This window comes from Myotis daubentonii, chromosome 14, assembly GCF_963259705.1.
Source record: "Myotis daubentonii chromosome 14, mMyoDau2.1, whole genome shotgun sequence".
In the NCBI taxonomy this organism is placed as follows: Eukaryota; Metazoa; Chordata; class Mammalia; order Chiroptera; family Vespertilionidae; genus Myotis; species Myotis daubentonii.
In genome coordinates, this window is record NC_081853.1 from 10,893,386 (window position 1) to 10,909,007 (window position 15,622).

Genomic DNA, 15,622 nt, shown 5'->3' on the forward strand with positions numbered 1-15,622 from the left:
GTGAACTCATTTTTTTGGTTGATTTTTCTTTGTTAAATGGCATTTAAATATATAAAATAAATATCAAAAATATAAGTATTTGTTTTACTATGGTTGCAAATATCAAAAAATTTCTATATGTAACACGGCACCAGAGTTAAGTTAGGGTTTTTCAAAATGCTGACACGCCGAGCTCAAAAGGTTCGCCATCACGGGAATAGGGCAACCCCAAATCCTTAAAGTTTTCTTTTTTCTTTTTTTTCTTTTTCTTTTTCTTTTTTTCTTTTTTATTTTTTTATTGCTTAAAGTATTACAAAGGGTATTACATATGTGTCCTTGTTTTCCCCCGCCCTTGACAATCCCCTGGCCTCCCCTACCCCCCAGTGTCTTATGTCCATTGGTTATGCTTATATGCATGCATACAAGTCCTTTAGTTGATCTCTTACCCCCCTCCCTCCTGCCCCCCAACCCTCCCCGGCCTTCCTGCTGCAGTTTGACAATCTCTTTGAGGCAGCTCTGCCTCTGTATCTATTATTGTTCATAAGTTTATAATGGTCTTTATTATCCATGAATGAGTGAGATCATGTGGTATTTTTCCTTCATTGACTGGCTTATTTCACTTAGCATAATGCTCTCCAGTTCCATCCATGCTGTTGCAAATGGTAAGAGTTCCTTCTTTTTTACAGCAGCATAGTATTCCATCGTGTAGATGTACCACAGTTTTCTAATCCATTCATCTACTGATGGGCACTTAGGCTGTTTCCAGATCTTAGCTATGGTGAATTGTGCTGCTATGAACATAGGGGTGCATATATCCTTTCTGATTGGTGTTTCTGGTTTCTTGGGATATATTCCTAGAAGTGGGATCACAGGGTCAAATGGGAGTTCCATTTGTAGTTTTTTGAGGAAACTCCATACTGTTCTCCACAGTGGCTGCACCAGTCTGCATTCCCACCAGCAGTGCACGAGTGTTCCTTTTTCTCCACATCCTCTCCAGCACTTGTCGTTTGTTGATTTGTTGATGATAGCCAGTCTGACAGGTGTGAGATGGTACCTCATTGTTGTTTTGATTTGCATCTCTTGGATGATTAGTGACTTTGAGCATGTTTTCATATGTCTGTTGGCTTTCTGAATGTCCTCTTTTGAGAGGTGTCTATTTAGATCCTTTGCCCATTTTTTGATTGAATTGTTTATCTTCCTTTTGTTAAGTTGTATGAGTTCCCTATAAATTTTGGAGATTAGGCCCTTATCAGATATGGCGTTGGCAAATATGTTTTCCCACGCAGTGGGCTTTCTTGTTGTTTTGTTGATGGTTTCTTTTGCTGTGCAGAAGCTTTTTATTTTGATGTAGTCCCATTTGTACATTTTCTCTTTAGTTTCAAGTGCCCTAGGAGCTGTATCAGTGAAGAAATTGCTTCGGCATATGTCTGAGATTTTGTTGCCTTTGGATTCTTCTAGAATTTTTATTGTTTCCTGTCGTACATTTAAGTCCTTTATCCATTTTGAGTTTATTTTTGTGTATGGTGTAAGTTGGTGGTCTAGTTTCATTTTCTTGCATATATCTGTCCAATTTTCCCAACACCATTTATTGAAGAGACTATCTTGGCTCCATTGTATGTTCTTGCCTCCTTTGTCAAATATTAATTGAGCATATTGGTTCGGGCCGATTACTGGGCTCTCTATTCTATTCCATTGATCTATATGTCTGTTCTTGTGCCAGTACCAGGCAGTTTTGAGAACAGTGGCTTTGTAATACAGCTTGATATCTGGTATTGAGATCCCACCAACTTTGTTCTTTCTCAGGATCACTGCAGCTATTCGGGGTCTTTTTTAATAAAGTTTTCTTATGTAAACACCTTACTCAGTTGTCAGAGAAGGTGTCATAGTAAATCATAAAGTTCTAGAGGCTGTCTGTATTCCTATTTGGAATGTTTTTACAGTGTACTAAACCATGCCTTCCATTGGGGGTTATAATAATAAAAGCTTAATATGCTAATTAGACCAGACGTCCTTCGGAACGACCTTCCAGATGAAGCCGGGACTATGAGGGAAGCCCAGGTCCCGGGTGCCTTCCAGCTGCCAGAGGGAAGCCGGTGCCGGCAGCCGAGGGAAGAAAGGCCTACTCTTGTACGAATTTTGTGCATCAGGCTTCTAGTGTTTAATAAATAGAAAATATGATAGGGATGCTAAGAGTAGACTATAGTCACTGCCAGCAGAGTAATCATAATCCACTTGTTTTGGTGCACACTCTTCTTTTGAGACTTGGGTTACTTATGAATCTAACACAGAAAAATTTTATAACACTGAACAAAAGGGGAGCTCTTGAGGGAGATGAGGGTGAGGTTAGTTGCTAGTGTTTTATGTTTTCCTCAGTGCTCAGAATTTTAATTTTATTATTTTTAGAGAGAGGGAGGGAGGGAAAAAGAGAGGGAGAGAGAGAAGTTGATTGGTTGCCTCCTGCATGCACACCCCAACTGGGGATTGAACCTGCAACCTGGGCATGTGCCCTGACTGGGAATTGAACCCACCAACCTTTGGTGTAGGGGATGATGCTCCAGTCAACTGAGCCACACCAGCCAGGGTCAGTGTTCTGAATTTGAGGAGATATTTAGGCCTAAATCCTTTTGAAAATAGCAGGGACTCCTTCTCATTTTTTAAAGCCTGGGAGAATTTTTAAAAGCCAAGGGATGATTTTGAAACTGTGTAGTCTGGGTGCTCACATGCATGCATCCACAAGAGGCATTTAAGAAGTGAAACGAAGGGAAGAAACAGGAAGTGATTTCTCTGTCTAATGGAGGATATCTGATTATTAGTATGGTGAAAGCTTAAAAGTAAACAATCTTATGCCATCTGCTGGGATGTTCTGACACAGAATCCAGTTTACATATTCTTAAGCAAAGTGAGAATTTTGTGTCAACAAGAGGTGTCTTAATATGCAATATTAAGTTCAGTTTAAGTGTACATAATTATCCATCTTTCCTTGAAAAATTATTTTTAAAATCTAGTATTCTAATAGCAGTATAGCTAGCAATAGAAACGAAGTTCATCTCTTCCATAGTACTATACAATATTCTGTGCTTGGTGTTCGACAGCAAATGTTACTGTTTCACTTTTTTGAAATTATTAAGCTTTTTTTTTTTAATACTCAGAGATATTTATAGCCATTAGAAGAGAAATACCGAAGCTGTGGGCACTGTGCATGGTTGTCCATTTGTGCTTCTGCCAACTTGTTTCTGGACGGCAGAAGCTATGGATTCATCCCCATTCACCTGCCTTGCATCTGATTTGATGCTGTGTGTTTCCTCATCAGTGAAGGAAATAGCTCAGTATTACTGTTTAATTGGGCAAGCCAAGGTAGTTGACTTTTTGTTTCTTGATTGACAAGAGGTCTGCTAAGCAATTAAAAAATAGAGAAGATTATAGGATAATTTTAATGGCTAATATTGACTCTCCCAAGAGCTTTAGGCATGCATCTCCTCATTCACTGCTCACAGCAATCCGATTCGGTAAACATTCATTTCTCAATTTTCCAGATGATGCAAATCACACATAAAGCAGTGAAGTAACTTATCCCAAATCACCCAGTAAATTACTGGGCAATTCTGCTCAGAAAGTGGCAGAACTGACTGGAACTCTTGGCTGTTTGATCCGGTAGTCCTTACTCTTTAACATTTTTTTTTTCACTATGGGGAAATGAATTCCAGGTGTAACAAATTTAATGCAGAATAAACCCAGTTTTGGGAGCACAGTCTGTAAGTTAGGTAACATCCATGGTTACAGGCTTTACTTGTTTTCTCATCTCTACTGTTGTGCCAAGTAAATACCTTTGAATCAATTGAAGCATTAGTTTTTAAGATTCAATTGTAATCTTTGCCTCATCTGACTTTTGAAGTGCCTTTGCCAGCGGGTTCACATTCTGTACAGAGTACAGTTAACACGTGGCCTGTGGTAGACATTTAGCAAATGCTTATGGAATGAATTCTAATGAGATGCTCAAGATATCTACTACAGTGGGTCCTTGACTTATGAGTTTAATTTGTTCCGAGCCAACTCAATGCAAAAATCGGCTGAGACACAGCTGGTATCTCAAAAAACTCGTTAGTCGGGACACTCGTAAGTCAAGGGCCCCACTGTATTTAGAACATTCTCCTGAGCTCCACAAGGCCTATCGGTTGTTGCCACCAAGCCTGACTTTACACCATGCAGAAATAGTATGGGGAAGGGGAGAAAAGATACCAATTGGATTATTTCAAATTACCACAAATCAGTTAATTTTCTATATTTCAATTTTTAAGCAACATGATTATTAAATTCAGATAAACTTCTGGTCTATCTTTCGGGCAGACTTCATAATCACAGAAGCCAATTTGACCGTGCTGGTACCCAACTCCGAGGTCCTACCTTCTGGTGACTTATGCTATTACACCAACACAGGCAGAAATGAAGCATGTCTCCGAATCCAGACATGGTTAGTAATGACTTGTTCCTCAGTCTTAAGTTCTCAACAGTCTAAATTCACTGTCAGAAAATGGAGTTTTTGGTTAGTGGCTCTTTGCACTCCTGTCTCTTTGCCCCATTCTTGGTAGCAGAAATGAAGCTTCCTAGTCTAGGGTTATATTCTGGACAGAAAAAGCCATGGAGTAGAGAATTGATTTGTCAGTTATTTTGAACAGTCAGAGCTGCTGCTTCATGGAACCATCTTGGGTGGACTTACAAGTAATAGTGGTTGAGCACTGACCTATGAACCAGGTCATGATTTGATTCCTGGTCAGGGCACACTAGATCACCAGTGTGGGGCGTGTCGGAGGCAGCCAATGATTCCCTCTCATCGATGTTTCTGTCTCTCCCTCTCTGAAATCAAATATATATATTTTAAAGAAGTAATTAGGCATGTGGGAACCCCGTTCGCCCCATGCTGCTTGGAAAACCAGCTGAGATGGAGAATGGTCTCAGAATTCTTATGTGACTACTCACAGGATCTAAGCAGGTTTAAATGACTGATGTTGTGCAGACACAGGTGATGGAAGAGATGCAGACTCTGGTGAACTGGAGAGCACATGCCTCACCTGAAAAAGGCAACCAACTACTCCTCCTCTCCAGCTGTTACTCCAGTTTCAGCACATACGGGGTCCCAATGAGTGTAATTTGAGGAAGACTAGGGTTATATCATCAGAGATTCATTTTTTGTGTGCTGAAATTGGTCTTTCTTCCAGCTAGCACTGGAAACTATTAGCACATTATTTCTTAAGTTCTATTACTTAAGGAGAATGAAGTATCAGCTCTTTAATCTCTATGGAGAGGAAAATTGGAACCGTGGTATTAAGAGTTGAATTCCTGAATGTGGGGCCACCTAAGGTTAAAAAAGAATGGTGGTTTAAAGCTGCCAGTTTCGGGTCCCTCTGTTTGGAAATATCAAAATTCCTTGTAGTAGAAGCAATTGTACTGATCCTATATATTTCAGATTCTCCAAGTCTTTCCAGTCTTCATCCTCACAGTAAATATTAAGAGGGAGAAGTTGCTACAACTGTAGTCGATACACTGGGGGAAATAGTAATTCTTAGCAGACTCATAAAGTGAAAACAGTTTAATTCATTATGCAGCTAAAACTTTGTCATTGTTTAGTCTTTAAAGGAGGAAAAACTCAGAAATGACACTTCTTTTGGCTTTCTGGCTGTGTAAAGATGACTCCAAATATTCATTGTACTAACATGCAAACTAAGATGAAGGGTCAGAGCGTGTAAATGGGATTTGTTGAGACTGATTTTTTGATAGAGATATTTTCATGAAATGCTCATCACTAATGAATACATCAAAAACCATACTTTATTTTATGTATAGCAATACAATTTACATATTAAATAACACTATAATAGAATGATTTGATATAGTTTTAAACAGAAGGTAAACGGGAAAAATTTCAGGTTACAAAACCCCTCCCCCTGGAACAAATTAAAAAAACCCCAAAACACTTTTTCCAAATGGGCCAATGCAGCGAATGTCTTCAGTGACTATGTCTAATTCCTATTGCACAAATGGTCAATGGAATTAAAAAAGAAAACCCAACTCTCACAACCACTGCCTCAAAGAAATAACACGTGTTGGATTCTTTTGGAATGCAAAGATGGTTCTTGCTACTTCAATACACAGAAAATTGAATTCACATATCCACCACACAAAAAAACCCCCCCAAAAACAAAAATCAAAAACAAAACTATGACGGAGTTGAAACTAGAAAAAAATTCGCTTTATATGAAAATATAAAATTCTATGATTATATACCATAGATACAAAGTTCCCAGAAGATGCTTATCCAAGCAACAAAATATTTACAGTCTTAATGATTTTAGCTATTTCAAAATGAAGTGAAGGAAACACAATCAACATGAAGGCTAAGTGATTTTTTTTGTTTGATTTTAGTTTTTAGAAACAATGGCTGCTTGCTAGTTTCAAATGTCTTAACAAAAGACTCACTACCCCAAATGTTGGAGAGTTGCTACATTTTATAAAATCGGCTGTCTCCTTTTCTGGAGATGTTTATTTCTTAAAACTCAAGATATTTTTCTTGAAATTAATTATCCTCTGTAGAAAATTCTTCCCTTTGCAAATATTTAACAAAAATACTAAAAACAGTTTAACAGCTAAGACAAAGTAGAGGCCAAATATCATTATTACAATTCCTTCCTATTTGTAGCATGCCTTCTTTCTAGAGATAAGTAAAGCCAATATTGGATGCTAAATGGCAAGATATTCAGGGGAAGTGCAAAGGGGTAAATGAAATTACAGCTGTTAAAAAAAAAAAAAAGCAGGCATTTCCCTTCATATAAAAATTCACTGACACCATTGGAACATAAACTTTGGAACATAAGGAGCTGAAATGCATTTTCCAGTATAACTGCTAAATTCTTAAGACAAACTACATTTTTATTATTATTTCTTAAATTATGATGAGTTTGGATTTTCTTTTATTTTTTATTTTTGCTTTGAATCAGTACTATGTATCTTTGGTAAATTGGTACTATATTTTAATTTTTAAATACAGTATATAAGCATTCAAGAAAAAATTCATAACAAGGCAGTTGTGCTGTGTCATTAGGAAATAATTAAGGTTAGTTGATTTAAATATGTCACTCTGGGCTAAAAACTCCCTTGAATACCATTACCTTCTCTGACCTTGCTAGACTCTCCAACTTGAATTAGACTAAAAGCTCCAATGAATAAAAATTCAGAAAACCAAGTCAATTGGTCTGATTCTTCCTGAAATTCAGACGTTAACTTTTTTGTATATAAAAAAGATATTGTGGCTTTGGGATGCAAGAGAGTTCTCCTGATGGAAATAAGGTGTCTTTTCTCTGATGTCCAGCATGGCCGCTTGGCCTGGTCATTGCAATTCAATTTTGTATGATGTGCACATTCTGTTTACCTAGAGCTAAAGTCATATACCCAGTGCGCTTACTTTATAAAATAGCACACATTAATTTGCAAAAGCTATCTCCTTTCCCCGAGTGCAGTGGTGATAACCTTGTTAAGCCATGTGCGTATGTTTCAAAGAAAATGCCATCTTTGAAGCTCTGCCCCGGAAAAGCTGCAAGCATGCCTCCGCCAAAAACAAAGGAAGAATAGGCGGGTACACTCTGTGGGGAGAGGGAGGAACTGCGCGCGCATCACTGTCCTCAGTGAAGGCTTGGATCGCTTTGGCAAGATGGGCACATAGCAGTTGCTCATAGCTCAGTGGGTCAGGATTTGTAGACTTTGGTTCAAGCCCGCTGTAAACAAACAACTGGCTCACAGAGAACTTCTAAACCATCCTGGTAATGTTTCTATTCTATTTACTAGCTATCTCTTTTATCATGATTCTGATGGACATAAAAGAGATGGTCACAGAACTGTGTTGGAGGGTGTGCAGTTCCATGAATTGAGACCTCTGTATATAGCACAGAAGGGAATACTTGCGGTGTGTCTCCTAACCAATGCCTACTTTTATATTAGGAAAAAATTGCTGAGGGATCATGAACCCCAACTTGAACATTACTTCTGCAAGTCAAGTCCACTGTGCCAACTACTGTAGTTAACTCATGTCAATACTCTATACAGCCAAAGTAACCTACTTAATTGACTACAAGGATCTAGCTCGTAATCTGAAACCTTTCCCTTCCCAATCCCGTGGCCTTCGGGCAGTTGTAGTGCTTCAGTGTTGAAGCTTTATTCTTGAGTGTTAGGCAGAGCTTCCTTCTATCACCTCTGATGGGAGCAGGGGGACTGTAAAGGTGTCTTAATCATCTAGCACATTCAGAGTTAGCAAACTTTGCTCATGTTCACATCTTTTCTCAAGGAATATTCTGTGTTGCTAAATCCATGATAGATGAGATGAACCTGGCCCTGAAAATCACGTAGTTCATGAGGACTCCATTGACTGGGCCTATGCATAAGAACTCCGGGGCGTGGCCTGTGGCCTCCCTCTGCTTAGTGGCTTTAGCCCTTCAGCACTGTTCTGACAAACTTCACGGAAAGCCAGTGCGAAAGAAATAGGACCTCAGTGCTGATGATCATTATTATTCGAACGCCTACCAAGATAGTAAAATAGCCAGTGGGGACTTTTTGTTGAAGTTTATTGACATAAAAAATAATCAAAACCATTTTTTTTTAACAGGTCCAGTTCTGGCGGTGATTTCACTCCTGACAGAAGCTGTCCCTCGAAAGCAAGCAAGCACTAGGAGAAACAGATCTCAGTAGGTAGGTTATTTTTTTCTAAAGGAACTGAAATTCCTCATAATGTTCCTAATTTTCCCATTATGTACAGCGGGGTGAATGTGGCTCCAGGGGCTGATGATCATCAGCCTCTTTTACTGAAGTATGTCTGTTCTTGAGGCTAAACTACACAAAACATACAAAGCCGTCTCTCTCTTTTAAAAGCTATTTGAAAATGTAGATATCACGTTTTTTCCAAGATTCAATTTTCCTCTCTCCAAATCTGATTTGCCCACATGTGGGAGTCTAGATGGTCCTAGACTTTTGCTAATACAGTATTTTCATTCTAATCCTAAGTAGAAGAATGTATGTAATTATGAGATTTATCATGAAACGTTTGGCAAACAAAGGAAAGAAAAGAATGTTAACTAGATAGGTAGTTTTTATTAGATTGCGATACGAGTAATAGGAATTTTAGAGGACTAGTTTCAAAATTACACACCTGCAAAAATTTTCATATTCCACCTGCCGTGAGGTATGGTATTACAAACCACGAAACATTAATGGAGAGTCACTAAAGGGTTTCTTAGCGGAGCTGTGTAAAATATTGCCATCTCTCTATTGTAAAAGATAGTCCTGCTTTTAGGGTGGAGCTATTTCAGAGTCAGATGGAAATAACACACACTGTCCACATAGCTACTGTGAAAACCGTAATTCAGAGATATCCTTTATTTTGACACAGTTGGGCATTATTAAGCTATGAATATACGTTTGTAACTAATAGGTGATGTTCACATGAAGCAACTTTGAAACCTTCTAATTTCTTAATGGATGTCTTCCCCATCATACATGGAACTGTTTCAAGGCCATGAGGTTGACCAACCTTCTTAGTAGCTCCCAACAACCTACTATTCTTTAAAAGAAAACAATGCTCATCCACTAAAATATAGAAGGCATACAGCATTGAACAATGTCTAAAAAAAAGAAAAATAGCAGAAGAGGGCTGAGGAAAAACACAGCATTGCCTGCTAGTAGAATGTAACTGCTTTAGCAAGAATAATAATAGAACCAAGATTCACTGTCATAACAAAGACCTTCACTGTACTGAACTAAAAAAGTAGCATGTATGTTGTTACGGAATGTCACACCAGGGTTTGCTTTAGTATTAGATTATAGGCAGTAACACTGATCAGATAGTGCAAACTAGGTCAAATTGCGTGTCACGGGGGGTGGGGGGTGAACAGAGGTGCAAATGCTCAGTAGGATACCATTAAGACATAAAATGGCAAAAAATAAATATCAAAACTTTTATCAGTGTAAAAAAGTAACTGGGTTATTGTATAACCTAGAGTCTGGCAAAAAAGGCCTCAAAAAAGTTCTCAGTCTTCAGAAGTTTTACAAATTAGGCGCCTGGCAGGTCGCAGTCACACCAGAGATTCCATGCTCTCGGCAGGGTCCGATTCGTCCGCAATGAGAACAGCACCATTTTTGTCCACTGCCATGGGCCCGTTTCCGTTTTCTTTAGTGCTGACCAGGCTGAGCATTGCTTTATAGACAAACTGGTATTGTTCCTGAAAAACAAGAGGAAGACGGCGTGAGCCAGAGGGCAGCCGAGTCATTTCATCTAAGGCAGGAATACTAATTAGAAATGTAACTGGAAAACATACTAGAGAAACAGGAATGGATGTTCATGCTGCCTGAAAAAATCACATGAATCCTTTACAACCAAGATATGTGCTTTCTTCACATCCTTTAGGTTTCTGCTAGCTTGGAACTAATTCTCACTGTCGAGAGTCCATTAAGATAACAGGATATCCGCCTATTGTAACTAGGGAACCCTATACCCTAGAGAGCAGAGTTTCTCCACCCAGACTCTTCGTTTTAGAGGTCTGCTTATTCACTGCAGGATGCTCAGCAGCATCCCTGGACTCACTGGACGCCAGAGCACTTCTCTCCAACTCCAGTGGTGACAACCAAAAAAAGTGTCTCGACGTTGCCAAATGTCCCCTGGGGATGGGGAGGGGGCCCAAATCACCCCCTGCTGGGAACCACTGCTCCGCAGCCTGAGTTCTGACTGATGTTGTATAGTCGTCATAAATAAGCAGAGTACTTACAATATCTGTGAAAACTCCAGGCCTCATAAGATTGATCATTTTTGCAACCTGGAAAACATCCACAGCGTTTTCATTCTCTAGCTGCTGGGACAGGGTGGTGAGGGCACACAGCATTCCCGCTGAAACCGCTCCATACCTCGGGAAGAAAGGACATGCTAGTTCAGATCTACTAAGGGACTGGAATGACCCTCGCATATTTTCATAGAAGCTAAGTAGACTGTATTGACACTTCCGCTAAAACACAAAAATGAATGAAATACTGGACGGGGGAAGAGATTTAGAGGCTAAACCTGAGATAAAGATGACACTGCTCTATGAGTGCAAAACCTCCCAAACTGGCTTTATCAGATACTTAGCTTAATGTTTAAGATGAAAGGAGAAGTTCAAAATTAGACTTTAGAGAGATACAGAAGATCTGATGCCTGGAAGGGTTAGATAATATGGTCGGAACAATAATATCAGAACTTTAACTGTAAACCATTGAACAAGTAGAAAGGTGAAAGGCTCTACAAGTTTTGTGTGTGTGTTTTTTTTTTGAACAATCCCAAACAGTTAAATTGAACTTACAAAATATGAATAAAAATGGACATACAATGCTCGAATGCAATCAGAGAATTCTCAAAACGAGTTCCATGTTAAGTATTTTGGGCACAAAGCTTTCTAAATGATGGCATCTTCTGTAAAATTCTTTGAAAAATACGGTTCTCGTTGCTTAAAAAAGTCTTGGGAGAAGGAGACTTTTCCCCAGGCCGGCAGCTCCATTTTCCTATGAATTGTGATGCAGTTTCCACACGAATGATGAGCAAACAGAGGATTAAATACAATTGTTCAAGGTGGTGTTTCTGGTACAAGTGAGACTAGGACTTAGATGCCCTGTGTTTACTGTGCTGTTAAAAACTATTAAGTATGCAGTTTCTGCATTATTCTTACATCAAATGAAAACATTACAGATTTTTACATCTTTAATCACTCCAATTTTAGAGGTAAAGGATCCACAGATAAAAAAAACAAAAAACAAAAAAAAACGGTTGCAATTTTGGATGCAGCCTTCCAGATGTCAGTATGTCAGTGCATTTCAACCAGCTCATTCTTTCACCTGCTACAGGCGTCCCAGACTCACGCATTGCGCAAGGACGGACATTTAGGTTACATGTGTATCTGGCGTGCGTCGGAAGAGGAGCCATGTGGAGAAGAGCTGGGTCACAGGTATGCCTGTTTCCGTTCTCAAGATATTGCCAATTTCTCTCCCAAGTGGTGGTTACTTGTTTACACTTCTCCCAGCATGAGAATATTTGGTTTTTCCTCATCATTTAATTTATGTATTTATTTTTTGGTTAATCCTCACCCAGTTAGAGAGAATGGAAGAGGAAGGGGGAGGGGGGGAAGAAAGAGAGAAAAACATTGATGTGAGACACATCAATTGGTTGCCTCCCATACCCAAACACCAGGTTGGGGTCGAACTTGCAACCCAGGCACATGCCCTTGACCAGGAATACGACCCTTTGATGCTTTGATGTGCGGGCCTATGCTGTAACCATTGAGAAACACCAGCCAGGGCTTTCCTCATCAATTTAAAGTTCAATTATTTTGCCAATCTGGTGGGTGAAAAACTTACTATTGTTTTAATTTGTATTTCTTATCAGGGAAGTTGAATATCTTTTTGCTTATTGACAATCTATATTTCCTCTTCGGAAACTGACTATTAATATACTTTGGACATTTCTTTAATAGGTTTATCTCTTTTAAATGGATTCATAGACGTTATTTTATATTACCTATGGCACATGTTGCAAGTATTTTTTCCAGTCTTTAGTTTCTGTTCACATTGTTTGTGGTTGTTTACGTCGTAATGAAGTTTAGATGTAATCAAGTTGATCAAATTCTCATTTTTGGCTTTTTTGGAATCTTGTTTGAGAATGCTTTCTCTAGTCCAGTATTTTACATTGTTTTCACATTTTATGAATTCATCTGAATTTTATTCTGGTTTTGGTGTAAGGCAGTGGTTCTTAACCTTCTGGCCCTTTAAATACAGTTCTTCATGTTGTGACCCCCAACCATAAAATTATTTTCATTGCTACTTCATAACTGTAATTGTGCTACTGTTATGAATCGTAATGTAAATATCTGATATGCAGGATGGTCTTAGGCGACCCCTGTGAAAGGGTCATTCGACCGCCAAAGAGATCGCGACCCACAGGTTGAGAACCGCTGGGGGAAGGTAAGGTCTGATTTTAGTTATTTTTCCTCATGGGTAACTAATTGCTCCAGCATATTTTTTAATGCTTTCAATTAGAATTTATAGTTTTCTTCATAGTCTTGGCTAATTTCATTCTGGGTTAACTCCTAGGTGTTTTAAAGTTTGTTACTAAGAATGGACTCACGGCATTTTGTTTGGTTTCAGTTGATAGAAAGTTGATTTTCATATGGTGAACTTGTATCTGGCCACACGGCAGAACTCTCTTTAAGGTCTAATTATCTGTGAACTGTTTCTCTAGGTTGGCTATATCTTTATCTGCTAGTAATGCCAGTTTTGCCTCTTTTCAACCCTTAAGTATTTTGCTTTACTGTGTTGGTCAGGACCTAGATAGTTTTGTTCTCTAGCACTACAAGGATACACCATGCTGTATTCTTTAATGGTAAAGCTTCTAAGTTTTTAATATTAAATAAAAATAGTATAGGTTTTTCTGATAAATAACATTGATCAAATTAAAGAGGACGCTTTATACTTGCAGTTTGCTGAGTTTGGGGGATGGGGATTATAAATAGGTGCTATTTTGCTTTGCAACATCTATTGATTTTTTAGCAATACCTTTAATAGTAATGTTCTAAATTCACTGAGTTTTTTGGTAATATTTAACCAGCTCTTCATTCCCAGAATCAATCTAACTTTTTCATGATGTATAATTCTTTGAATATAACACACTGGTTTCGACAGTATTTAGACATTTTTATCCATATTCTAATGTCCATTCTGTGTGTTGTTTAAATGCAGCCTGTCAGAACTTAGTGGCCTTCAAAGTTTGGAGAAATCATCCTTTTATTCAGTTCTTAGTCATCGCTAATGTGTGGTTACTATGTTGCTTGGCTCTTTTTTAGATATTTTATATGCATCAACTTAACCTTCACAATAACCTATTTTTAGGTACTAGTATTATCCACATTTTGAGGTTGAAGAAACAAGGCACATTCAGGTGAATTAACTGGCCAAAGCCTCATAGCTGGTGACTAGAGCCTAGATTTGAGCTGATACATGTAAATGGCTAGGAACAGAGACTAGCACATCTACCGTATGTTCAAAAAGTATTACTTATTATGCTTATGATTGAAGGGAGAGGGGCCGGAAGAGATTAACCAAAGAACTTATATGCACATGGATGCTGACAACAGTGCAGTGAAAAGCCTGGGGGGAGTGGGGGTAAGGAGAAGAAAGGGTGGTATATTCGTCATACTTTCAACAATAAAGGTAAGTCATAAAACAGTTTACTAGTAGGAATTGTAGTTTTAAATATTTGTGTCCTTTAAAATACTTCTATTATTTTAGCCTTTTATTATAGAAAATATCAAACCTACAAAAAAGTACAATAGTACAGTAGCCCTCGAAAAATCACAAGAGTCACCAGCTCAAGAGAAACCTTGTTTTATCTCTATTTCCTCCCACATGTACATTGAAGCAAATCCCAAGTATTCATTAATATTTTGTTATGAAACTCGAAAAGATAAGGATTTGAAAAAAAATAAACATTATCATCACACCTAAGGATATTAACAATTCTCAAATGTTTTCATGTAATTACAGATATATGGTAAATTTTTTCCTCACCATTTTTCAAAGTTCTATCTTTCATTAGACTTATTATCTCCTCCCTGCCCCCATTTCATCACTGCTGGCTTCTATCTTTTAATTCCTTGAACTTTTTTTAAAATTTATCTTGAGGGCCTAACCTACTGTCTCACAAGACTGTGTAAGAACCTATCTCCCAACTTCTGTGGAAACAGACTCCCTTGTAAAAACCTGACAGTAATGATATGGCTCAGCTCTGAACAGAATTGACTTAAACAGATGAATACAGGATTCTGTGCCTGCCCTCAAAGAGCATTAGTTTATGTTTTGGTGAGGAATTTTATCATTGATCTAGAAATGTCATCTACCTGGCACACAGCTGAGGATCCTGAAAGCAGGTGTTAAAAAGATTGCTATGAAGACCAAAGTCTGGGCACTAAGAGCTAAACTCTGACTTACAGTGGAAGTGCTCAGGTCTTCTCTCCAAGTCTGCTCACTGCTAATTTTGAGCTTAAAATGCTTTGTAAATTGGCTTCACTGTTCACAGAAGAATTGACAAATCCAACAAAAAACCAGGTGCAAGGCTCTCTGGCAAAAATTCATATCGGGGTACATAACCTTGAATTTCTGTAGGTCATCACAGTCTGAAGCATAGTACCCGCTGTGTGCCAGGCACTGGGCCTCACCCTATGGAGGCTGGGATGACAGAGTTACCACTGCTGGTCTCAACAGTCATGTGGACAAATAGTTACAATATCTGATAAATAGGAACGGCTCTGGTAGGATGTGATGTTTATAAATGATTTTGATGATCACCTCTGAAATGAGTGATACTTTTTGAACAGTGTGTTGAATGAAGGGGCACCTCAGAGGAAAGAGATTTGGCAGGGAAAGTGGCCTGTAGGAGGATGGGCTGGCAGCTGGAAGAGGAAGCAGGCCAGACTGTGAGAGAATTTGTGCTGTGCTGGAAGGGTGGGGAGCAGCAACAAGAGGTGGTAGATGGGGCCGGCAGGAAGAGGACAGGTTTGGTTTCAGATAAGCTACATATAGGGGTTTGTAGGCC

General features: G+C 38.7%; 1 protein-coding gene and 1 long non-coding RNA gene across 4 annotated transcripts in view; one reads left to right on the forward strand and one right to left on the reverse strand.

The window, feature by feature from the left end:
• The window catches only part of LOC132215237 (uncharacterized), a 38,078-nt gene extending 25,834 nt beyond the window's left edge, over positions 1-12,244 (forward strand). The window contains exons 2-3 of the long non-coding RNA XR_009448489.1: positions 8,627-8,709; positions 11,884-12,244. This is a non-coding gene — a long non-coding RNA (uncharacterized LOC132215237). The remainder of the gene's footprint in view (positions 1-8,626; positions 8,710-11,883) is intronic.
• The window catches only part of PTPRG (protein tyrosine phosphatase receptor type G), a 656,388-nt gene continuing 646,550 nt past the window's right edge, over positions 5,785-15,622 (reverse strand). For all 3 annotated transcript variants that reach the window (XM_059663089.1, XM_059663088.1, XM_059663090.1), the window contains 2 exons: positions 10,779-10,914; positions 5,785-10,235 (listed from right to left, as the gene is read on the reverse strand). In XM_059663089.1, coding sequence (XP_059519072.1) covers positions 10,089-10,235; positions 10,779-10,914 — 283 coding nt within the window. In that variant the 3' untranslated portion in view covers positions 5,785-10,088. The remainder of the gene's footprint in view (positions 10,236-10,778; positions 10,915-15,622) is intronic.